This window comes from Nicotiana tomentosiformis, chromosome 8, assembly GCF_000390325.3.
Source record: "Nicotiana tomentosiformis chromosome 8, ASM39032v3, whole genome shotgun sequence".
Classification (NCBI taxonomy): domain Eukaryota; kingdom Viridiplantae; phylum Streptophyta; class Magnoliopsida; order Solanales; family Solanaceae; genus Nicotiana; species Nicotiana tomentosiformis.
Window position 1 is genome coordinate 131,113,381 of NC_090819.1, and position 27,303 is coordinate 131,140,683.

A 27,303-nucleotide genomic window follows, 5' to 3' on the forward strand; every position below is an offset into this window, starting at 1 on the left:
GAAAGACCCTCGGCTCAAGAAAACAAAAAGACAAAAGGACAAAAGGAGACAATATTAGTATCACCACAGCAATCATAAGAAAAATAAGAACCCCATGAAATCTAGAAGAAAGATGCAAAGCAAAAGTGATAGCTAGTAAATAGGTCCTGCACTGAAAAGCGAAATAATAAGACATAACATTTTCACTAGCTATCTTAGACAAAAACCCTACCTGGCTAGTCCCACAATGGTACGAAGTAAGGCAAGACTTAACTACCTCCTAACCTACAACCCTAATACTTGACCTCCACATCTTCCTATCAAGTTTCATGTCCTCGGAAATCTGGAGCCTCACCATATCCTGCCTGATCACCTCTCCCCAATAAATCTTACGTCGCCCTCTACCTCTTCTCGTGCCCTCCACAACCAGCCGCTCACACCTTTATACCGGAGCATCTAGGCTTCTCCCCTGAACATGTACGAACCATATAAGCCTCGCTTCCTACATCTTGTCATCAATTGGAGCCACGTGCACCTTCTCCCGAATGTCATCATTCCTAATCTTATCTATCCTAGTGTGCCCGCACATCCACCTCAACATCCTCATTTCTGCTACTTTCATCTTTTGGATATGTGAGTTCTTAGCGGGCCAACACTCATCCCCATACATCATGGCCGGTCTAACCACTGCTTTATAGAACTTACCTTTGAGTATCGATGGCACTCTCTTGTCATACAAGACTCCAGATGCTAACCTCCACTTCATCCATCCTACCCCAATACGGTGTGTGACATCCTCATCGATCTCCCCTCCCCCCTGGATAACCGAACTAAGGTACTTGATGCTGCCTATACTCGTGATGACCTGTGATTCAAGCCTCACATCCACGCCAACTTCCCCCGGCTCAGCGCTGAACTACACTCCAGGTATTCCGTCTTTGTCCTGCTCAGCTTGAAACCCTTAGACTCAAGAGCCTGTCTCCAAACCTCCAGCCTCTCATTAACACCGGCTCGTGACTCATCAATCAGAACTATGTCATCGGCGAATATCATGCACCATGGCACCTCCCCTTGAATATGGTGTGTTAACACGTCCATCACCAGGGCGAATAAGAACGGACTGAGCGCAGAACCTTGGTGTAACCCCATTACAACTGGAAAATGCTCAGAGTCGCCTCGTACTGTCCTAAATCGAGTCTTAGCCCCATCATACATGTCCTTAATCGCCATAATGAAGGAAACCGACACATCGTTTGCCTCCAGGCATCTCCAGAAAACTTATCTAGGAACCTTGTCATACGCTTTCTCTAGGTCAATAAACACCATGTTCAGATCCCCCTTCCTCTCTCTATACAGTTCTACCCACCTCCTAACAAGGTGTATAGCTTCTGTAGTCGAATGACCGGGCATGCACCCGAACTGGTTGTTGGATACAGACACTGTCATCCTCACACTCGCTTCAACCACCCTCTCCCACACTTTCATAGTATGACTTAGTAATTTGATACCCCTATAATTGTTACAATGCTGGATATCACCTTTGTTCTTATACAATGGAACCACCATACTCCACCTCCACTCATCTGGCATCCTCTTCGCCTTAAAATGACATTAAACAACCTAGTCAACCACTCCAAACCTACTCCCCACACACTTCCAAAATTCCACCGGAATCTCGTCTGTCCCGGTCTCTTTGCGCCTACTCATCTTACGCATAGCTCCCACTACCTCCTCAACCTCGATACGCCTGCAGTACCTAAAGTCACGGTGACTCTCGGAATGCTCCAATTCGCCTAGCACAATATCCCGATCCCCTTATTCATTTAGAAGTTTATGAAAGTAAGTCTGCTATCTCCTCTTAATCGGGGCATCTTCTATCAATACTCTACCATCTTCATCCTTGATACATCTCACTTGGTCCAAATCCCGACCCTTCCTCTCTCTCAACTTGGCAGCCAGAATAACTTCTTATCCCCGGCTTTTTCCCTAGTTCTTCGTACATACAATCATAAGCCGCAGTCTTAGCCTCCGTGACCGCTAGCTTAGCCTGTTTCCTAGATACCTTATACCTCTCCATACACGCTCGCCTCTCCTCCTCACCTATGCTCCCCACTAACTTTATGTACGCCGCCTTCTTCGCTTCCACTTTACCTTGGACCACTTCATTCCACCGCCAGTCTCCTTTGTGCCCACCAGAGATGCCCGTTGAGAACCCTAACACCTCTCTCGCAGCCTCCCTAATACAGCTTGATGTTGCTGACCACATAGTGCTCGTGTCACCACTGCTCCTCCAATCTCCCATAGACGACAACTGCCTCTCCAACTCTTGGGATTTATCCTTAGTTAAGGCTCCCTACCTGATTCTCGGTCTTCCTCGAGCAGACCTTTTCTTCCTCTTAAACATAATACCAATGTCCATCACCAAGAGCCTATGCTGCGTCACGAGTATCTCACCCGGAATCACCTTGCAATCCTTGCACAACCCTATGTCACACCTCCTGAGGAGGAGATAGTCAATCTGAGTCCTCGCCACTGCATTTTGAAAAGTAACCAAATGCCCCTGCCTCTTCGGAAAGCTAGAGTTCGCAATCACCAACCCAAAAGCCTTAGCAAAGTCCAATAGCGATGTACCTCCTCCGTTCCTCTCACCAAAACCGAAGCCCCCATGCACCTCACCATAACCACCTGTGGTCGACCCAATATGCCCATTGAAATCCCCTCCTATGAATAGCTTCTCAGCAGGCAGAACCTGGCGTACAATCTCATCTAACCTTTCCCAGAAGCACCGTTTAACCTCCTCATCTAGGCCCGCATGCGACGCATAGGCGCTAACGATGTTGAGGGTGCACTCTCCAACCGCCAACTTAATAATCATCAATCTATTATTCACTCATCTAACCTCAACCACAGACTCTCTAAGTTCCTTATCCATCAAGATGCCCACTCCATTCTTACCTTTCTGGACTCCTAAGTACCAAAGTTTATACCCGTCTGCGTCCTTCGCCCTCGACCCTACCCACATTGTCTCTTGGACAAACGCTATATTGACCCTCCTCTTCTGGAGGATCTTCACCAACTCTATAGACTTTCCCGTCAATGTACCTACGTTTCATGACCCAATTCTCAACCTACAGACACCCTTGTTCCCTTTACCTCCCTTGCCTCCCGCCCCACCCCTAACCCCTGCCCTACCTCCCGCCCCAACCCCCGTTCCCCCCGAGGACATGACCTCACTCGACCATCCCATACCACATCCACTATACTTACGGCATAGTTAGGGGAATCACTATGACACACAAGGCAACATACCAAACCAGAAGAAGACAAGTTGAAACTACATGCATAATAATATGGTGAATAAACTAATACGAACTAAGATGGTAGCAATTGAACTAACACAACAAAGAAAAACTAGAAAATGGGAGGTACCAAATCCCGCGAGTAGAACCTTGGAATTGTCTTGGTATATACGACGGTGTTGCGTCCACCTAGCATGTTCACATCCAACTCCCGTCGCCCCTTACTGACACTTGCCCGGGTTGTTCTTCAATGTTTGCACATGCACGTCCCTTTCACCGCTAATAGCCACAGGCCCTGACATGAAATACACACAAAACATCACGGAGACGAACAAAGGGTGGAGGGTGTGTCACCGCTACCACTGGTGAGGCCCCACCCGTAGAAAAGGAGCGCAAAAAGGGATGAAATATAACCTTAAGTTAATTTAAAAAATAGTCAATTAAAAAATAATCACAAGAAAAATGACTAACCCGAAAGCTAAAAAGAAAAACCCATTAGAAAAAAGTTCATACAATTTCAGTTGTTAAGAAAATACAAAACGAATAAGCCGAGAAGATGTACAGTGAATGAACCCTGATATTCTTATTTGGATGAAATTTATCTTAAGCCCTAAGCTAGATCTATAGTTACTCTTTGTATGTTAAAAAACAATTAAAATTAAAATTAAAATTAAAATTAAAATGATGAAATCGTCATATTTAGTAAAGTTGTAAAATCGAAAATTCTCAACATTTTACACATTTATGCAGAGAAAAGCGTAAAAAATTGGAATGAATATACAAACACCTGCGTTCGACTCGCCTCGAGAGTAGCGATGGAGAGGAGAGGAGAACGAGGAGTAGATGGTGATGAGGAGAGGCAACAACATCGGAGCTACAAGTGTGATATATAGTGCTGCCTCCGGTCGCGAAAAAGAACAAGATCGAGAGGGAGAAAAGAGGGGTCGGAGGACCTGCGTTTACCTGTAGAGATGCGGTTGTTGCTGGCTTCGGAAATCAGGCTGTCGCCGGTACAGTTCTTTGCCGGCAACTTTGGGTGTCTATAATGTGGAGGGGGGGGGGGGGTGATAGAGAAGAGAGAGGAGAGAGGGGGAGGAGATACTGGGGAGCAGAGGGGGAGGGAGTTACCTGCCGTTGCCGTTGGGTATCGACGGCGGGCGGTGTGTACAGGCAGTGACCGTTGAGGCCATTCCAAAAATTATGGCAAAAGAAGTAGAGAGGAAGAGGAGGAGGAGGAGGAGGAGAGGACTAAAGAAATCTTTTAGATCTCACTTGAACACAAAACAAGAATCAAGAAAATTAACTTGTGAGAGAAAAAGGCCACTGAAAAGCTCTACCAGCACTTCTCAAATGTATATGATATACATGGAAGATATACACATGCATGTATATACGGTATATACACATTTATATATACACCGCGCTTCAGCTCATCTTGTTCGAGTTTCTCCAGCTCAAAATTCCGTCTAGCAGCTCTTTAAATCAACCCACAAGTGTTTTCAAATCAACCCACTCTTCGAATGAGCTTTAGTTTTAGTACAAGCTTCACACAAGTGTTATCAATAAAATATTTGAACATAAACTTCAAATTATAAGATCTTAAAGCTTCAAGCTTGATCAATAAATAAGGGTTTCAAAATCTTCTCCAAATTCAGTGAATTCAATAAATTTCTGATGGTGCTTTAGTAAATGAAGGTGGCTGAAGTATAAAAAATGGCATTGACGAGGTGGTACTATTACGTGGTAAAGGAATGCTGAGGAAGAAGATGAACTATTTTGAACTTTGCTAATTGTTTTACTAAAATAATCGAATTGGGCTAAAACATGCTAATAATGATAAGTTGGGATATTTCATGCCATATGTTTGTCCCGTTGGCCATAGAGTGCCAAATTTCCTTTTATTTTAGAGTTGCTTAAGTTACACATATAAGACATTGTAATTTTCTTAATTACACTTAGAGCAATTTTACAAGTTATCATATCAAAGTAATTATGATTTGTGTTAGAGGTCAACTTAACTTGATATGTAACAACTTCTACATAATTAGAGGGAAAAACATAAACTCTTCATTTTATATGAGGATGTCCTTGAAATAAGCTTTATTTCGTATATTTATATTATTAATAAAAAGAGTGTGTTATAAATTTGAATGCAGAATTATCTTAATTATAAGCTTGGTCCAAACTTAACGATGACTTCTTCAAACACAGGCTTGGGTATAGTAGAGTGGAATAACATATGGACTGGCTTGTTTATATATGGCTTCTAACATTTTGACCACTTGTGAATCCTAAAGAGCACAAGTATTTAATGGTAAGTAGGTAATGCCAACAACACTGAAGTTCAATCAAAAGGTCATTTGAACAAAGTGATCTAGTAATTACATATTGCTATTTTAAATTAGAGATGCACATTAACGCAAATACAATCATACTTGGATGGCGAAATATTAGTCACCGTATACAAGACATGATTAAAGAATTTAAAACTAATAAAGTTTCAAGAATCATTAACTAAATTAAAGAAGGGAATGAATGAAAAGTAACAAAATAACATAAACTGAAAAGATATTTGCTGCATTCGACAAAATTAGTACTTTATGCACTTATTCTGCATTTGAGATTGAAAGCATTAGTAGGAGTCCACTATTCATGGCCCAGAAAAAAATGAAAGGGGTGGGGGTGGGGGTGGGGGTGAGGGAGTGAAGAGAAGCGAACTGCCAATCTCGTACTTTCACAAAACCAACAAAACTGCAATTGGACTTAATTCTCACATAGATACCAATTTTTTCTTCTCCACTTGTGCAACTTTACATGGGCGTGCCAACCTCAACTTTATCGGCATATGGTTCGAAATGTCGCTTCCTAGAATCGTTGGTGTTACACGCTCAAATAAAGTGTAAAATTTCGAAGTGCAGATTATCCTATCAAGTTTGGATAATCTTTATGGTGATTTGGTAACTCCATATGTAAATGGGATGAAATCTAAATCTAACATACTAGGGCTAGCCGTAAAATTGATGAAGTTACTTATATGCTCTTTTGTATTTTGAGATCTGATGCTTCTCTTTGATGGGCTGGTTAGATTAGCATTCCCCAATCATAGGTCATGATGTATCATATAACTTATTATGTGACTCAGGATGTGGTGTCAATTTTAATGCTTCTAAATCTAGACCATATGTTAGATCTCCAGAAAACTCCATGAAATTTGAACTTAACCGATGGATATTTAACAAGTTGAATATTTGCCGATATATATTTGTCAATCCCTCTCGCATTTTCCTTGTGATATCTAAAAGATATATCACAGTTGATGCGTTCTTTGTCCCATAGTAACACCAAGTTTTCATGTTTAGTGCTAGTTTTCCATTTGATGTGCGTTTCGCACTCTTGCAGTATTACCAAGTGAGGTTTGTGCATCCGTAGATACGCTTCTATAGACTCTTTTCTAAATGTATTTTTCTCATAACAGTGACTGACTTTCCACGAAACAATTTCCAATAATCTTCATTGAAAATGTTCGATGAACTTGAAGCGCTCATTCTGTTATGCTTCTCTCTTTTTTCAAACTCTAGTTCTTTTTTTTTTAAATTTGTATAGCGTTTGTAAGTAAGAAATGGTTCTTGGTGTATCTATATAAAGTTCATTATGTATATGCACCCCAGTGCTGAGTCTAGGCGAATCCCATGAGGTAGAAAAAACCTCAATACTGAGTCTAGGCGAATCCCATGCGGTTGGGCAATCCTCAGTGAAGACGCTGAGTTCATAAGAGGGGATATATATAACACCCAAGACATTAGATAGAGTTCCACATCGACAAATCACAAGAGGGATGCTGGGTATATAAGTTAACAAGCCTTAGACCTTAGTGATGTATTTTAAACCCGTGAGGGCCTAGCCCAAAGCATACAATATCACTAGCGGGCTGGTCTGTTACAAATGGTATTAGAGCCACTCTTGTGTCAGCCTTGCCGTGTCAGGACCTCAAATTCCCTCCGTAGGATGTCGTGATGGCACCTAGTCTCTAAGACTAGGTAAGCCTATCAATGCGGAATAATAATAAATATCCGAAATAAATAAACTACAATTCAAACAATTTCAACCCCCAAAACCCAGTAGAAATAAGTCACAAGCTTCTAAGAATTTATTCTCAATGTCTCTATATGTCAAGGTCTAAATAAAATATAAGGAAGCAACATAAAATGATAGAAGGGGACTCCGGAGTCTGCGGACGCTGGCAGATATACCTCGAAGTCTCCGTGCGTAGGTAACTCACTGACGTCTAGGCTGGTAAAAATGTACCTGGATCTGCACAAAAAGATGTGCAGATGCATAGTATGAGTACACCACAGCGGTACCCAGTAGGTGCCAAGCCTAACCTCGGTAGAGTAGTGACGAGGTCAGGTGAGGCCCTACTGGAATATAATAATGGCATGGTAAAATGTTTATCAATGTAGTAAAATAAAATGACATTGGAAATGAATCAAATAATATGTCACATTTAATGACACCAAACAATTGCAAATAATATCTCGTGGAATCAAAACAGTATTTCCTTCAACTTTATGAAAATCACAACAATTAATCGAAAGCAACTATGGCCATAAATCAATATCAACAAGGGCACTACCGAGGTACCGCCTCGTAGTCCCAAGTTATAAATAATTTCACAATATCTCATTTCCTTATATCACCGCTGGAGCCTTCACAATTTATTTAAAGAAAATATTTTTTCCCGAAATAGCATCCCGCGCTTTAACCACCCTTATCACACCGCATGACTTCTAGTAGTCAATCCTACTAGCAACGCGTATCAAGCCACCCTTATCTCACCGCATGTGTTTCAACACCCAGACCTTATACCACCGCATGCGTATCAATATCACAATATATCACAATTTGCACCTCAAGTGCTCAAATAATTTAACTTACCAAAATAACTCAACAACAGTATTTTTCCACAATAAAGAGCTCACGGCTCATGTCAAAATAAATCAACAATAATATTTTTCCACAATAAAGAGCTCACGGCTCATGTTAAAATAATTCAACAATAATAATTTTCCACAGTAAAGAGCTCACTACTCCATCACAATGAGTACGAAAATATTACAAAAATATTCAGGAGTAAATAATTCAGGAAAATAATATTTTAAAATCGTTAATATGTTGCTTCAATATCAAGTTTAAAAATGTCAAATACTTCATATTAATAATATTTAATTTAAAGAAAATCAACCTTCAAATAATGCACAGAATAAAAGAAACCAAGTTCCAACTAAACAAAAAAAATAAGTAGCCGGAAAACGTCAAACAAATTTAAAATATAAATATTAAATCAATAATGAAGAATATAACAAAATAAAATAATTTAATTAATGTGCAACTGTGATCTACACAATTTAAAACATAATCTTTCACATTTAGCCCGTGTACACACTCGTTACCTCGTGTACACGACTTTCCACACATTTCAATTATCAATCCTAGGGGAATTTTTCCCACACAAAGTTAGACAAGTCACTTACCTCGACTTCCTCCAATTTAATCAAATATTATGCTTTTTCCTCGATTTTTCGACTCCGATCGACTCGTATCTAGTCATAATTAATTCGATACAGTCAACAAAAATTATAGTAATCAATTTCATAAGAAAATATTATATTTTCAACAAAATCCGAAATTATCTCAAAATTTGCCCATGGGGCCCACATCTTGGAATCAAGCGAAACTTACAAAATCCGACAACCCATTCAATTACGAATCCACCCATACCAATTTTACCAAATTCTGATAACAACTCGACCTCCAAATCTTAAATTTTTGTTTTTGAAAGATTTTGCAAAAATCTTAATTTGTTTTCAATAAATTCGCGGATTCATGATGTAAATAAGTATGGAATCATGAAATATAATTAATATAGGATAAGGAACACTTACCCCAATGTTTTGCCGTGAAAATCGCCCAAGAACCGTGCTCCAAAAATCCAAAACGAAATGAATGAAATGACCATTTTTGGTCCTTAAGTTTCTGTCAATCCGTCACTAAAAGTCCATTTTCCGTCACTAAAAGTCCGTTTTCGTCACTAAAAGTCTACCAGAAACTGCTCTACTAGCCTTCCTTCAATCGATCATAACGTTATGTACAAATGTCCAAATGATGAATGGTGTAACTTTCTGGAAACTTGAATCAAACGACTACAACTTTCATGTTTTGAAAACTTTCTGATTTCTTCTGAATTTCGAGATATAAGCTTCCAAATTCGGCTCCACACATCAGAAATTTCTGGCGAAATTTCTAGCAAAACTGCTCTACCAGCCTTCATTAAATCCATCATAACGTTCTGTACAAATGTCCAAATGATGAATAGTTTAACTTTCTGGAAACTAGAATCAAAGGGATACAACTTATATGTTTTGAAATGTTTCTGATTCTTTATAGATTGCGCGATATAAGCTTCCAAATTTGGTTCCACGCACCAGAAATTTCTGGCGAAATCCAACAGCCTTCTTTGTCCGAAATCCATTCCGTTTACCTTCCGAAATCCACCCGAGACCCTCGGGACCTTAACCAATTATACCAACATGTCCCAAAATACAATACAAACTTAGTCGAGGCTTCAAACCACATCAAACAATATCAAAACGACGAATCGCACCTCAGATCAAAATCTATGAACTTTGAACTTTTAATTTCTATATCTTGTGCCGAAACACATCAAATCAATTCGGAATGACTTCAAATTTTGCACAAAAATCATAAATGACATAACAGACCTATTCCAATTTCCAAAATTAGATTCCGACCTCGATATCAAAAAGTCACCCCCCGGTCAAACTTCCCAAAAATTCAACTTTTGCCATTTCAAGCCTAATTCCACTACGGACTTCCAAATAAAATTCCGATCATGCTCCTAAGTCCAAAATCACCATACGAAGCTGTTGGAATCATCAAAATTCTATTTCTGGGTCGTTTGCACATAATTTGACATCCGGTCACTATTTGAACTTATACTTTTAATTTTTCATCAAAATTCCATATCTCGGGCTAGGGACCTCGGAATTTGATTCCGGGCATACGCCTAAGTCTCAAATCACGATACGTACCTACCAAAGCTATCAAAATACTAATCCGAGTCCGTTTGCTCAAAATGTTGACCAAAGTCAACTCAGTTGATTTTTAAAGCTCTAATTCACATTTTAATTCATTTTTCACCTGAAAACTTTCGGGAAAATTTTACGGACTGTGCATGCAAGCCGAGGAATGATAAATAGTGCTTTTCGAGGTCTTAGAATAGAAAATTGATTATTAAATTTAAAGATGACATTTTGGGTCATCACATTCTCCATCTCTAAAACAAACGTTCGTCCTCAAACGGAGTTGGAAAAAGTACCTAAGCTGATTAATAAGTGTGGATAATAGCTGCGCATATCATGTTCGGTCTCCCAAGTCGCCTCCTCGACCGGATGACCCCTTCACTGAACCTTGACAGAAGCAATGTTCTTTGACCTTGTCTTTCGAACATGACTATCCAAAATAGCCATTGGTTCCTCAACATAAGATAGATTTTTGTCCAACTGAACCGAACTGAAGTCTAACACATGAGACGGATCACCGTGATATTTTTGAAGCATGAAAACATGGAATACCAAATGACCGGCAAAGAGACTAGGTGGTAGTGCAAGTTTGTAAGCCACCTCTCCAACTCTCTCAAGAAGCTCAAAAGGCCCAATATACCTAGGGCTCAAATTGCCTTTCTTCCCGAACCTCATCACACCCTTCATAGGCGAAACCCGGAGCAATACCCGCTCACCAACCATGAATGCAACATCACGAACCTTCTGATTCGCATAACTCATCTGTCTAGATTGGGCTGTACGAAGTCAATCCTGAATCAACTTAACCTTTTCCAAGGCATCCTGAACCAAGTCTGCACCCAATAGACTAGCCTCGCCCGGTTCGAACCTACCCACTAGGGACTGACACCACCTACCATACAAGGCCTCATACGGAGCCATCTTAATGCTGGACTCACAACTGTTGTTGTAAGCAAACTACGCAAGTGGTAAGAACTGATCCCAAGCACCCACAAAATCTATCACACACGCACGAAGCATATCCTCCAGTATCTGAATAGTGCGTTCGGACTGCCCGTCCGTCTGAGGGTGAAATGTTGTACTCAACTCTACCCGAGTACCCAACTCACGTTGTACTGCCCTCCAGAACCGTGATGTAAACTGCGTACCCCGGTCAGAGATGATAGATACCGGTATGCTGTGAAATCTGACAATCTCGCGAATATAGATTCGAGCCAACTGCTCGGAAGAGTAGGTAGTCATCATAGGATTGCAATGAGCTGACTTGGTCAATATATCCACAATCACCCAAGATGCATTGAACTTCCTCTGAGTCAGTGAGAGCCCAACAACGAAATCCATAGTGGTCCTCTCCTATTTCCATTTTGGAATCACTAACTTCTGAAACAATCCACTTGGTCGTTGATGCTCATATTTCACTTGTTGACAATTTAGATACCGAGCTACATACTCCACTATGTCTTTCTTCATCTTCCTCCACCAATAATGTTGCCTCAATTCCTGCTACATCTTCGCAGCACCCGGATATTTGGAGTACCGCGAACTGTGAGCCTCATGGAGAATCGATTCATGAAAACCATCTATATTAGGCACACATAGCCTGCCCTGCATCCGTAATACATCGTCATCTCCAATTGAAACTTTTTTGGCATCACCGTGATGAATTGTATCCTTAATGACAAGAAAATGGGGGTCATCGTATTGTCGCTCCCTGATACGATCATAAAGAGAAGACTGAGAAACCACACAAGCCAAAACTCGACTCGGTTCGGAAACATCCAATCTGACAAACTGGTTGGCCAAAGCCTGAATATCCAAGGCCAAAGGCCTCTCTGCTACGAGTAAATATGCTAAGCTGCCCAAACTCTCTGCGTTACGACTCAAGGCATCGGCCACTACATTGGCCTTCCCAAGATGATAGAGAATGATGATATCATAATCTTTAAGCAACTCCAACCATCTCCGCTGCCGCAAATTAAGATCCTTCTGTTTAAACAGATATTGTAGACTTCGGTGATCGATGTAGACCTCACAATGGACACCGTAAAAATAATGCCGCCAAATTCTTCAAGGCACGAACAATAGCTGCTAACTCAAGGCCGTGGATCGATATTTTGTTTTTCTCATGCACCTTTAATTGTCTGGACGCGTAGGCAATCACCCTACCGTCTTGCATCAACATCGCGCCGAGACCAATACGCGACGCGTCACAATGCACAGTATAAGACCTTGAACATGTAAGTAATACCAACGCTTATGTCTGAGTCAAAATGATCTTGAGCTTCTGAAAACTTAACTCACACTCGTCTGACCCTGTAAATGGGGCACCCTCTTGGATCAATTTGATCTTAATAGTTGTTCATAATCAATTACAGAATCGTCATTTAACCTCATGTTAACAAAAATATCGTTGCAAACCTTCACAATACTGATAACTAGATACGAGGCATGAAGACCTCATAATTATTTACCCGAATTAATAAGTCACATTTAACGCCACCTAGGCGGGCACCTACCTCGTAGGTTAAAAATTAATAATTACAACACGAATTTGACAACTATGCACAAAGAATTTCATATAAGAATTTTCAAATAAGCCTAACAGGCATGACTCCCTATTAGTACTATAGTACAAATTTAATTTCACAAGGATCTCGTCCTTATATAACTTCCACCGCAGCTCGTAGCCCGGTTTAAACATATCAATTTATATAAAAATGTGAGGATCTTGTCCTCAGTTTTGAATCACAAGTAATATGCACATCGTGCCAATTGAAAATTTCTATTTTATCCTTTTAAATAATTTCGGTTACACCAAATCACAACACATAATGAACCCCACACCGGTAGGGTATATAATTCACAATTTGCAATTAATTATTCGGAATTTACATCAAAACTTACCGAAATGAGTAACATAAAGCCACATTTATCCTCACAGCTCTTATTAATGACCAACAAAAAATGATAGGCGTAGTTATCTCCATAAAATCTCCCAACAGGGGTAAACACATAAATAGATTATAGAATTATGAAGCTCACTCATAAGTGGAGCACAATAGGAGGACTCGTTTCGATATTGAGAACCAAATCAAGTTAAGGAAATTATTCCTTTATATTAAATCGAGGTCATATCTGTAACGACCCCAACTGATGTAGCGACCTCCGCCATACTATAAAAATATATCAACGACTGGGTCTCCACCTCTAGGACGCCTTCTACCTGCCTGTCTCCACCCCTAACTAGTCGTGTGGGTGTAGTAACTTCAATGGGGCACGTAGCCTGAGTGCTTTGATAAAATATGTCTCTCCCAAGTTTGGGACAATTTTCTCATGATGTGCCTAGTATCACCGTATTCATAATAACCCTTTTGCAGGTTAGGCTGCTCATATTGAGTCTGTGCCAGTTAACTGGAATAACCATTGTAGGAACTCATGTCGGTGGTGCATTAAAAGAACTTGCTGGAGCACCCCGAGTAATCCGATGTGCGGACTTGGCTGTCCGACTACCCGAGCCCCCTCCATAATGATTTATACTTGCAAAGTAGAATCCACTGAATCCCCTAGAACCTTGAGAGGTCTTGGTCTCCTTAGTTTCCTTTTTTGTTTCCTCACCCCGAACACATTCTAATATCTTGTCAATTTGTACAACTAGTAGAAATGAAGTATCAGCTTGTAGATCCCGAGTTGTACAAAATTTTACAATCATAATTGAGTCATTTAATGAGTCTATGGACTCGCTCTCTAGCTGTAGGAAGCAAAGTATGAGTATGACGGGTTAACTTATTGAACTTGATGGCATATTCTGACATCGTCAATGGTGACATGATGCAACCATTCAAACCTTATGCGCCATGCATTACAGAGAGTTAAGTGGGTGGTGTTGCATTGGCTGGTCTGCTCTCTTCATAGGCTTGCCACGAACACCGGTGGAGAATTATCTCTCCCAAGGCGAATTTCTTCTTTTGTTATACTGACTCTACACTGTTGAGCTGACCAATTTCTTAACATACTCTTCGACTCTTCTTTGGGTTAACCCTTACCCCTATTTATACACAACAATCACAAAAGTAGAGCTCCATACAGACAAATCTTTCCACGAACCACATAGTCCAGACTCTCATCAACAAGTATACTTCCTCCGAAGAACCCCAAAATCCGTAACCGTGACGTCCATGCTGAGTAGACCTTCTGCAAATTTAGAGTTGTTTCTATAACTCCTTTGTTATTGAAGTATAGGGTTATTAAGGAGACAGACATACCACAAATCCCAACCATATTCTCTACAAAATTTCAGGCCTTAAACATGTGTAAATTTTAGGGAACCTTTCAGTACCACATATATACATTTCAGGTCAAAACTGATATAACACATGACCCCGCAATCCACCCATTGGTAGTGGACTCCCCCCACTCGGTGCGAAGTCATAGGTCACGACGTCTGATGATCCACAATAATAACCTTCACAGCTCGTATAAATCAATCATACGCCAACGTCCGTTGCACCCCCACATGATTCACTAGGTGATCTCTCAATACACCCACATCTTCAGTCGGAACAACACGCTGAGGAAATGTTTGAGCATCTCTGGATCCCTCGTAGTCCATCTGCGGCATCACGAACCATCAACGCACAACTAATACCAAGTGCGCAATTTCATACATGAGTGGATACAAAGGAATATAAGATATATGTTTCAAGATAAATCAATGCCGCACGATAAGGAATCAAAGAAGTGAATATTTCCTAACAGTTCCATAGCCTCTCGAAGATAAATACAGACATCTCCGTACCGATCCGCAAACTTTACTAAACCTGCTTGTGACTCATAACACCTATGAACCTAGAGCTCTGATACCAACTTGTCACGATCCCAAATTCCCTCCGTAGGATGTCGTGATGGCATCTAGTCTCTAAGACTAGGTAAGCCTATCAATGCGGAATAATAATAAATATCTGAAGTAAATAAACTACAATTCAAATAATTTCAACTCCCAAAACCTGGTAGAAATAAGTCACAAGCTTCTAAGAATTTATTCTCAATGTCTCTATATCTCAAGGTCTAAATAAAATATAAGGAAGCAACATAAAATGATATAAGGGGACTTCGGAGTCTGCGGACGCTGGCAGATATACCTCGAAGTCTCTGTGCGCAAGTAACTCACTGACGTCTAGGCTGGTAAAAATGTACCTGGATTTGCACAAAAAGATGTGTAGAAGCGTAGTATGAATACACCACAACGGTACCCAGTAAGTGCCAAGCCTAACCTCGGTAGAGTAGTGACGAGGTCAGGTGTGGCCCTACTGGAATATAATAATGGCATGGTAAAATGTTTAACAATGTAGTAAAATAAAATGACATTGGAAATGAATCAAATAGTATGTCACATTTAATGACACCAATTAATTGCAAATAATATCTCGTGGAATCAAAACAGAATTTCCTTCAACTTTATGAAAATCACAACAATTAATCGAAAGCAACTATGGCCATAAATCAATATCAACAAGGGCACTACCGAGGTACCGTCTCATAATCCCAAGTTATAAATAATTTTACAATATCTCATTTCCTTATATCTCCGCGGGAGCCTTCACAATTTATTTACAAAAAATATTATTTCCCGAAATAGCATCCCGCATTTTAGCCACCCTTATCACACCGCATGACTTCTAGTAGTCACTCCTACTAGCCACGCGTATCAAGCCACCCTTATCTCACCGCATGCGTTTCAACACCCAGATCTTATACCACCGCATGCGTATCAATATCACAATATATCATAATTTGCATCTCAAGTGCTCAAATAATTTAACTTGCCAAAATAACTCAACAACAGTATATTTCCACAATAAAGAGCTCACGGCTCATGCGAAAATAAATCATCAATAATATTTTTCTACAATAAAGAGCTTACAGCTCATGTCAAAATAAGTCAACAATAATATTTTTCCACAATAAAGAGCTCACGGCTCATGTCAAAATAATTCAACAATAATATTTTTGCACAGTAAAGAGCTCGCTGCTCCATCACAATGAGTACGAAAATTTTACAAAAATATTCAGGAGTAAGTAATTCAGGAAAATAATATTTTAAAATCGTTAATATGTTGCTTCAATATCAAGTTTAAAAATGTCAAATACTTCATATTAATAATATTTAATTTAAAAAAAATCAACCTTCAAATAATGCACAGAATAAAAGAAACCAAGTTCCAACTAAACAAAAAAAACAATTAGCCGGAAAAGGTCAAACAAATTTAAAATATAAACATTAAATCAATAATGAAGAATATAATAAAATAAAATAATTTAATTAGTGCGCAACAGTGATCTACACAATTTAAAATATAATCTTTCACATTTAGTCCGTGTACACACTCGTCACCTCGTGTACACGACTTTCCACACATTACAATTATCAATCCTAGGGGAATTTCCTCCACACAAAGTTAGACAAGTTACTTACCTCGACTTCCTCCAATTTAACCAAATATTATGCTTTTTCCTCGATTTTTCGACTCCGATCGACTCGTATCTAGTCATAAATAATTTGATACAGTCAACAAAAATTATAGTAATCAATTTCATAAGAAAATATTATATTTTCAATAAAATTCGAAATTAGCTCAAAATTTGCCCGTGTGGCCCACATCTCGGAATCCGGCGAAACTTACACAATCCGACAACCCATTCAATTACGAGTCCACCCATACCAATTTTACCAAATTCCGATAACAACTCGACCTCCAAATCTTAAATTTTTATTTTTGGAAGATTTTGCAAAAAATCTTAATTTTTTTTCCATAAATTTACGAATTCATGATGTAAATAAGTATGGAATCATGAAATATATTCAATATAGGATAAGGAACACTTACCCCAATGTTTTCCCATGAAAATTGCCCAAGAACCGTGCTCCAAAAATCCAAAACGAAATGAATGAAACGACCATTTTTGGTCCTTAAGTTTCTGTCAATCCGTCACTAAAAGTCCATTTTCTGTCACTAAAAGTCTATTTTCGTCACTAAAGGTCCACCAGAAACTGCTCTACCAGCCTTCCTTCAATTGATCATAACTTTATGTACAAATGTCCAAATGATGAATGGTGTAACTTTCTGGAAACTAGAATCAAACGACTACAACTTTTATGTTCTAAAACGTTTCTGATTCCTTATAGATTGCATGATATAAGCTTCCAAATTTGGCTTCACGCACCAGAAATTTCTGGCGAAATCCAGCAGCCTTCTTTGTCTGAAATCCATTCCGTTTACCTTCTGAAATCCACCCGAGACCCTCGGGACCTTAACCAATTATACCAACATGTCCCAAAATATAATACAAACTTAGTCGAGGCTTCAAACCACTTCAAACAACATCAAAACGATGAATCGCACCTCAAATCAAAATCTATGAACTTTGAACTTTCAAATTCTATATCTTGTGCTGAAACACATCACATCAATTCGGAATGACTTCAAATTTTGCACACAAGTCATAAATGACATAACAGACCTATTCCAATTCCAAAATCAGATTCTGACCTCGATATCAAAAAGTCAACCCCCCGGTCAGACTTCCTAATAATTTAACTTTTGGCATTTCAAGCCTAATTCCACTACGGACTTCCAAATAAAATTCCGATCATGCTCCTAAGACCAAAATCACCATACGGAGCTATTGGAATCATCAAAATTCTATTCCGGGTTCGTTTGCACATAATTTGACATCCGGTCACTATTTGAACTTAAAGTTTTAATTTTTCGTCAAAATTCCATATCTCGGGCTAGGGACCTCGGAATTTGATTCTGGGCATACGCCTAAGTCCCAAATCACGATACGGACCTACCAAAACTATCAAAATACTGATCCGAGTCCGTTTGCTCAAAATGTTGACCAAAGTCAACTCAGATGAGTTTTAAAGCTCTAATTCACATTTTAATTCATTTTTCACCTAAAAACTTTTCGGAAAATTTTACGGACTGCGCACGCAAGTTGAGGAATGATAAATAATTCTTTTCGAGGTCTTAGAATACAGAATTAATTATTAAATTTAAAGATGACATTTTGGGTCATCACATGGTGATGTTGGGTCAGAGTTCAACATAGTTTGGGAAAATTTTAGTTAGGTAGGGCAAACCTTAGTGCTGAATGTTGGCGAATCCCATGCGGTGGGACGAACCTCAGCGAGGACGCTGTGTCCAAAAGAGGGGGTGTATGTAACACCTCAAGCTTTAGATAGAGTCCCATATCGCCAAAACACGAGAGGGCTTTGATACCACTCTTGTGTTTTGCCGGCGTGGGATTCTGTCTAAAGTCTGGGGTGTTACAGATGCAGACTGCTCCTTTCTAAAATAAGAACCAAATAAATTTCACTTCATATAAAGTATATCTTCATCTTTCTTTGATATTTTGTAGTACTCTAGAACTTTAACGTAAAAGATTTGAGATCTTCCCTTTTTCTCTTTACTGTCTTTTTTTAAACTTTATCTTCACAGGTACAATATTAAGAGGGTAATATATTACCGCAACCGGTTTTTTCATCTACTTGCAAATTTGCTTACAGCTTTCTGCAGAGCTCACTTTTGAAAATATGAAAACTTGACTTGAGCCCTCACTATGACACAACTAGGGGTGTTCATGATTCGGTTTGGGTAAGTGAGTTTTTAAAATATTGGAATCAAACCAAACCAATTGAGTCGGTTTTTTATCGATTCGGTTTATGTCGGTTTTTCGATTATTTATCAGTTATTTTCTTAAATATGAGACATACACTACCAAATGCTTATTCCGGCGACTACGTTTTCAATGTAACACTATCAAATCAATTGTTCTTTGAGAAATCTACCATTTTCAAGATATATTGATGATAATCGAATCAAATAGTGATGAAGAATTTAAGTATTCAATTAAAAATCGATTATTTTTAACATGAAATAAATTCTTATACTTAGTAAAAGAAAACTACCAATCAAACTAGAATGTAAAGGCAATGAATTAGATTATTATAATAGAAAAGAATTAGACTAAAAATACAAATGTCTAATATGTACCATAAAATTTTCGAAACTTTATATAAAAATATACATATATATAGGTGTAATAATAAATTTAAATAGCTACTTTTATAGTCGGGTTGGTTCGGGTTTTTCGGTTATTTTTTGAATAAAACCAAAACCAAACCAAATTTGATTTTGTTTTAAAAATTCAAAACCAAAACCAAATCAAATTTCATCGGTTTTAAAAATTCAAAACCAAAATCAAACCAATCCTAAAAAGTATCGGTATTTTTTGTTTGTTTGGTTTGATTTTTCGGGTTCTTATGAACACCCCTAATTAAAAGCATTAGTAGAAGTTCATTATTCATGGCCCAGAAAAAATAAAAGGGGGAGAGAGGGGGAGGGGGGAGGGCGAGAAAAGAACTGCCAATCTCGTAGTTTCACTAAACCAACACAACTGCAATTGGACTTAATTCTCACATAGTGCCTATTTCGATACCAATTTTTTATTCTCCACTTGTGCAACTTTACTTGTGCGTGCCAACCTCAACTTTATCAGCATATGGTCTGAATGTCACTTCCTAGAATCGTTGGTGTTACACATTCAAATGAAGTGTAAAATTTCGAAGGGGAGATTATCCTATCAAATTTGGATAATCTTTGTGGTGATTTGGTATCTCCATATTTAAAGGGGCTGAAATCTAAATCTAAAATACCGTGTGTCACGACCCAATTCCATTACAGGCCGTGATGGCGCCTAACACCGTTGTTAGGCAAGCGAACAGTGATCAATTAGTGATTTCTGATTTAAATAAATTTATAAGTAGTGACCCCCCCCTTTTTTTGTTAAGAAAATCTAGAAGGTTACAATTTTAACATAAATAAGTGGAAGCAACGATTACAAATCGAAATCATGTAAGCAAAAACCAAAGTCACAAGTCTACTAGTGTGTGTAAAGACCTGGTGTCACAAGTATTTGGACAATCTAGTAGAATATACAAAACAAATGCTAGCCTACTGCCTAAAAGGAAATAGACAAAAAATAAAGAATAAGAGAGACTCCAGTTGCTGTAGAACGGCTCAAAAGGGCAGCTCACCGGGAAGTCTCGAGCTGGAAAATCAATCTACGCGCCTAACTGGTGGCTACATGCACCTGCCTCAAATCTTGTACAATCAAGTACAGAAGTGTAGCATGAGTACATAAAAATATGTACCCAGTAAGAATCTAGTCTAACCTCAAAGAAGTAGTGACGAGGGGCCGACTTCGACACCTACTAGGGCCAACAATAAAGTAATGTGTGATCCTAAATAAGCACGATATACATAACTAACAATAAACTCAGAACAAGAAATAACTGAATAGTTCTTCCGTCATATTTAAAAATCCAAAACACTTCCTTCATTTAAAACAATTGATCTCTAAAACAGTAAATTTATACCAAGTATACAAAGGCTTCCAGTCATATTATCACACACAAATTCTACCGAGGACTTTCGGCCCGATCCAACATAAAATGTAAACTGTGCACTGTCGAGGGTCGAACGGTGCGAACCATAGATGCATCTATTAACCTGCCGAGGCGAACGACCCACTCCCATGAGAGTAGTGGAAATAGTCACCGCGCTCACGGAATATACTTGCGACGCAGTTACATATAAATATAACATAGTTTTCCTAAATCCTTTTCAAAATAATAATTTACTTGAAACATTTGAAATTCTTAAAATCATCAATTTAGTTCTTATCCAATACAATCAACATATATGATCAGTTAACGATATCCACAAAGCATGGTGTAAGCCTAAAACTGCCCGGACATAACAGGAATAGTAGATACGTACGGACTCTCGTCGCTTCGTGCGTACGTAGACCCCACAAATAATCACATATTAATTAAGTTCACCTATGGAGAAATTTCCCACTTACAAGGTTAGAAAAGAGACTTACCTTGCTTCAAGGTCTACTTTTCGGTCCAAGCTTATGCCCCAAACCCTCAATTTGGTGCCGAACAATCCAAAACTATCCAAATAGTGTAAAGACTAATCCATATAGGCTTAAAACTTCATATCCCAACTATTAAAGTAATTTCCCAACTCAAATTGTAAGATTCCTAAAACTTCTTCCCCAAGCCTACGTGCTCGGATTCAGGAAATATTTGAAGAAAGTTGTTACCCATAACCTTAGGAACATAAATATATGATTTTCTTTAAGTTCCATAACCATTTTCGTGGTAAAACTCCATTTTTATCGAAAGCGGCCTCGCGTTCGTGAAGGCAAATGACTCGGGCCCTATGAAGACCCTTCATCGTGAACGTGGAGGTAGGCTTGGCCTACCCTACGTGAACGTGTGGGTTGCTTCGAGAACGCAAAGGACAAAGCGGCCCCAGCTCAGCCCAGTTACTCTACGCAAATGCGAGTCGCCTCACGCGAACGCGAAGGTCACTAGCCAGACCTTCGCAAATGCGAACTAGCTATCGCAAACGCATAGCACATTTCCCCCCAGCCCCAACTCCTGCTACATGAACGCGATGGTCCCTTCGCAATCGCGAAGAAGGAAACCAGAACTGGACATTATTGGTTTCTCACACTCTGCTCTGAGGGGTCCGAAACTCACCCGAGCCCCTCGGGACCCCGTCCAAAGGCACTAACAGGTCTATAATCATAATACAGAGTTTCTCGAACTCTCAAAACGCAAAAAAAAACAACGAAACCAAGAATCATACCCCAAAACCAAATTTAATCAATCATTGAACTTCAAGTTTTCCAAATCCTCCGAATGCGCCGAATCATGCTTAGACTACTCGGAATGACACAAAATTTTGCGTGCAAGTCTTAAATGATATTACGGAACAATTACCGGTACCGGAATTCAATTCAAATCTCGATAACACCAAAACCCGCTCCCAAACAAATTTAAAGAACTTCAAAGTTCTTCAAGAACCAACTTTCACTATTGGTCCCCAAAACGCTCTCGGGTCATCCAAAACCCCATCCGAACATACGCCCAAGTCCGAAATCATCATACAAACTTATTGGAACCGTCAAATCCCGATTCCAAGGTCGTTTACTCAAAATGTTGACCAAAGTGAAGCTTGGCCTTTTAAGCCAACCTTAAGGAACCAAGTGTTCCGATTTCAATTCAAACTCTTCCCAATCCCGAACCAACCATCCCTGCAAGTCATAAATCAGTAAAAACAAGTACGAGAAAGTATATTTTAGGGGAACAGGGTTCTAGAAACAAAATGACCGGTCGGGTCGTTACATTCTCCACCTCTTAAACAAATGTTCGTCCTCGAACGGGTTTAGATTCATACCTAAAGTGCTGAATAGGTATGGATATCTGCTCCGCATGTCCTCATCGGACTCCCAGGTCATCTCTTCGACTGGTTGGCCCCTACACTGAACCTTTACCACGGAGATCCTCTTGGACCTCAACTGTCGATCCTGTCTAGCAACAATAGCAACTGGCTCCTCGTCATAACCCAAGCTCTCATCTAGCTGAATAGTACTGAAGTCTAACACATGAGACAAGTCGGCGTGATACCTCCGGAGAATAGACACGTGAAAAACTGGATGAACCCTTGATAGGCTGGGAGGTAAAGCAAGCTTACAAGCAACCTCCCAACTCGTCTCAACACCTCAAATGGACCTATAAATCTTGGGCTCAACTTGCCCTTCTTTCCGAATCTCATAATACCCTTCATCGGCGAGACTTTCAAGAGAACCTTCTCGCCGACCATAAATGATACATCGCGTGCCTTCTAATTCACATAACTCTTATATTTGGACTGTGCGGTGCGAAGTCGCTCCTGGATAAACTTTACCTTTTCCAAGGCATCCTTCACCAAATCAGTACCATATAACTTAGCCTCGCCGGGCTCAAACCACCCGATGGGAGAACGACATCGCTGACCATATAGGGACTCAAATGGATCCATCTCGACGCTGGACTGGTAACTATTGTTATAAGCAAACTCGTCCAAAGGCAAGAACTGATCCCACTGTCCCCCAAATTCAATCACACATGCTCTGAGCATGTCCTCCAATATCTGAACTATCCGCTCTGACTGCCCATCAGTTTGTGGATGGAATGTTGTGCTGAGCTCTCCACGGGTCCCCAACTCACTCTGTACGGCCCTCCAGAAATGTGAGGTGAACTGAGGGCCTCTATCTGATATGATAGAAACAGGCACAACATGCAACCGAACTATCCCCCGAATATAAATCTGGTCCAACTTCTCTGAAGTATATGTAGTCACAACCGGAATGATGTGTGCCGACTTGGTTAACCTATCGACAATGACCCAAACTTCATCAAACTTCCACAAGGTCCGTGGCAACCCAACTACGAAGTCCACGATAATGCGCTCCTATTTCCACTCAGTTATAGTCATCTGCTGAGGTAGGTCACCTGGCCTCTGGTGCTCATACTTGACCTGCTGGCAATTTAGGCACCTAGCCAGATACTCAACTATGTCTTTCTTCATCCGCCGCCACCAAAACTGCTATCTCAGGTCACGATATATCTTCGTAGCACCTGGATGAATAGAATACTGAGAACTGTGTGCCTTCTCTAGGATCCTCTCCCTCAAGCCATCGAAATTAGGAACACATAGACGACCCTGGAGTCGTAGAACACCATCCTCGCCCAGAGAAACCTCCTTGGCACAACCCTGTAGTACCGTCTCTCTGAGGACTGCCAAGTGCGGATCAACAAACTGTCCAGCCTTGATCTACTCCAATAGTAAAGACTGGGCAACAACACATGCAAGAACTCGGTTGGGCTCTGAAATATCCAACCTTACTAGTCTATTAGCCAATGACTGAATGTCCAAAGCTAGTGGTCTCTCCTCAGCTGAAATGAATGCCAATCTACCCATACTCTATGCCTTCCTGCTCAAGGCATCCGCGACTACATTCGCCTTACCCGGATGATAAAGAATAGTGATATCATAGTCCTTCAGTAACTCAAGCCACTTGCATTGCCTCAGATTGAGATCCCTTTGCTTGAACAAGTGCTGCAAGTTGTGGTAATCAGTATAAACCTCACAAGGTACCCCATAGAAATAATGCCTCCAAATCTTAAGAGCATGAATAATCACAGCCAACTAAAAATCGTGCACAGGATAATTCTTCTTATGAGGCTTCAGCTGACGTGAAGCGTATGCAATAGCTCGCCCCTCCTACATCAATACACAACCCAAGCCAACACGTGAAGCATTTCAGTACACAGTATACACCCTTGAACCGAAAGGCAACACTAAAACTGGTGATGTAGTCAAGGCTTTCTTGAGCTTCTGAAAGCTTGCCTCACAATCATCAGACCAACGAAACGGGGCACCCTTCTGGGTCAATCTAGTCAATGGTCCTACAATGGATGAAAATCCCTCCATAAACCGACGATAATAGCCTGCTAACCCCCAAGAAACTCCTGATCTCAGTCGCTAAAGTGGGATGAGGCCAACTATGAACTGCCTCAATCCTCTTGGGATCCACCTTAATACCCTCTCCTGATACCACATGCCCCAAGAAAACCACAGACTCTAGCCAAAACTCACACTTGGAGAACTTAGCATATAGCTTTTGTTCTCGCAATGTCTGAAGCATCACTCTCAAATGCTGCTCGTGCTCCCCCAGGCTATGTGAGTAAATCAAGATGTCATCAATGAAGATAATAACGAAGAAATCAATATAAGGCCTGAACACCCAGTTTATCAAATCCATAAACGCCGATGGGCCATTATTCAAGCCGAAGGACATCACTAGAAACTCATAATGACCATATCTGGTACGGAAGGCAGTCTTCGTAACATCTGAGTCCATAATCTTCAACTGATGGTACCCCGATCTCAAGTCGATATTAGAAAATACCGTAGCACCCTCCAACTGGTCAAACAAATCATCGATATGCGGCAACAGGTACTTGTTCTAGATTGTAACTTTGTTCAACTGGCGGTAATCAATGCACATCTGCATAGTTCCATATTTCTTCTTCACAAATAACACTGGTGCACCCCAAGGTGATATGGTCGGTCTAACAAACCCCTATGCTAATAACTCATCAAGCTGCTTCTTCAACTCTTTCAGAGCCATTCGGTACAGTGGGATAGATATTGGCTGGGTACCTGGAGCCAAATAAATATCACGATATAGCGGCATGCCTGGAAGGTTAGAAGGAAACACATCGGTGAACTCCCGGACTACTGGCACCGAATCAGTCGTTGGAGACTCTGCGGTGGTGTCTCGAACATAAGTTAGATAAGCCAGACAACCCTTTTCGACCATATGTCGAGCCTTCAAAAATGAGATGACCCGACAAGATGTACTAATAGAGGAACCCCTCCACTCCATTCTTGGTAACTCTGGCATCGCTAAAGTAACAGTCTTGGCATGGCAATCAAGGATGGCGTGATACGTAGATAACCAGTCCATGCCCATGATAACCTCAAAGTCGATCATATCAAGTAGCAGAAGGTCCTCCCTAGTCTCGTAACCACAGAATGTGACCACACAGGACCGATAGATCCGATCCACAACCACAGAATCGCCCATAGGAGTGGACACATAAACAAGTGTACCCAAGGACTCACGAGGAATATCCAGGAAATGAGCAAACAGAGATGACACATATGAATAGGTAGACACTGGATCAAATAATACTGAACCATCCCTACCGGAGACAGAAATAATACCTCTGATCATGACATTTGAGGCCACTGCATCTGGTCTGGCCGAAAAAGCATACAATCTAGCTTGAGCATTGGCTAGATGGCCTCCACATGACTGAACAATAGCTGGCTGACCTCCCCCTGACTGGCCTCCACCTCTAGGATGGCCCCTACCCGACTGTCCCCCACCTCTGGGCGGTCGGACGGCTGGTGCTGCAATCATGGGCTGATAACCCTGCAGTACTGCCTTGCCCCAAAGTCTGGGAAAAAATGTCTTCATGTGACCTGGATCTCTATACTCATAAAAACCTCTCGGTACCATAGACTGTTGCCCTGAAGCCTGACCCTAATGGCCTGAATACACACTAGAGGAACCCTGAATGGCTGGTGGGCGGTATGAACTCTCTAGCATGGCACTAAAATAGGCACTGCAAGAACCCTGATGAACTGGTGGGTGATAAGAACTCTCTGGCATAGCACTAAAATAGGGTCACGCTGGAACACCCTGAGGAGGTGGTGTTGTTGGATATGTGGGCCTGCTGGGCTGACCCCTCCCAAACTGACCCCTGCCCCTATTTGGGGCACCTCTAAACTCTCCAGAGAAATGGGTCCTCTTATCCTGCTTCATCTAATCTCTACCCCTCTGGCGGTAGCCCTCAATCCTCCGAGCAATCTCCACTACCAGCTGATAACCATTACCCATCTCAACCTCGCGGGCCATACTAGCCCGAATACTGGGGTGTAACATCGCAACATATCTCCGCACTCTATCTGCGTCGGTAGGAAGTATCATAAGTGCATGGCAAGACAACTCAGAGAATCTTGCCTCATAATCAGTCACTGACATCTGACCCTGACCGATCTGCTCGAACTGACCTCGCAACTCTTCCCTCAGAGAGGGTGGAATATACCTCTCCAAGAAAATTTGTATGAACTGGTCCCAGGTCATGGGAGGGGAACTCGCTGGTCTGCCAAGAAGATAAAACTGCCATCATCTACGGGCCCTACCCTCCAACTAGAAAGTAGTGAAGTCCACCCCATGGGACTCAAATATCCTCATGTCGTGCAGTCTGTCCCTGCACCGATTAATGAAATCCTGGGGATCCTCATGCCGCTCGCCCCCGAAGATAGGAGGGTGTTCCCTAGTCCATCTGTCAAATAGCTTCTGCGGATCGCCATCCGTAACTGGTCGAGGCTCAGGTGCAGCCGCCGCAACTGGGTGGGATCCGCCCACGGGGAGTGCACTAGGAGTCT

At 40.7% G+C, this 27,303-nt stretch overlaps 2 protein-coding genes across 2 annotated transcripts; both read right to left on the reverse strand.

Annotated features, from left to right (window-relative positions):
- Nucleotides 1-1,873: 1,873 nt before the first annotated feature.
- On the reverse strand, nucleotides 1,874-2,281 carry LOC138898154 (uncharacterized). Its single transcript, XM_070184195.1, has one exon. It carries the CDS (start codon nucleotides 2,279-2,281, stop codon nucleotides 1,874-1,876), a length of 408 nt encoding a protein of 135 aa, XP_070040296.1.
- A 51-nt stretch (nucleotides 2,282-2,332) lies between these two features.
- LOC138898155 (uncharacterized) lies at nucleotides 2,333-2,854 on the reverse strand. Its single transcript, XM_070184196.1, has one exon. The coding sequence runs from the start codon at nucleotides 2,852-2,854 to the stop codon at nucleotides 2,333-2,335; it is 522 nt and encodes a 173-aa protein (XP_070040297.1).
- Between the last annotated feature and the right edge of the window lie 24,449 nt (nucleotides 2,855-27,303).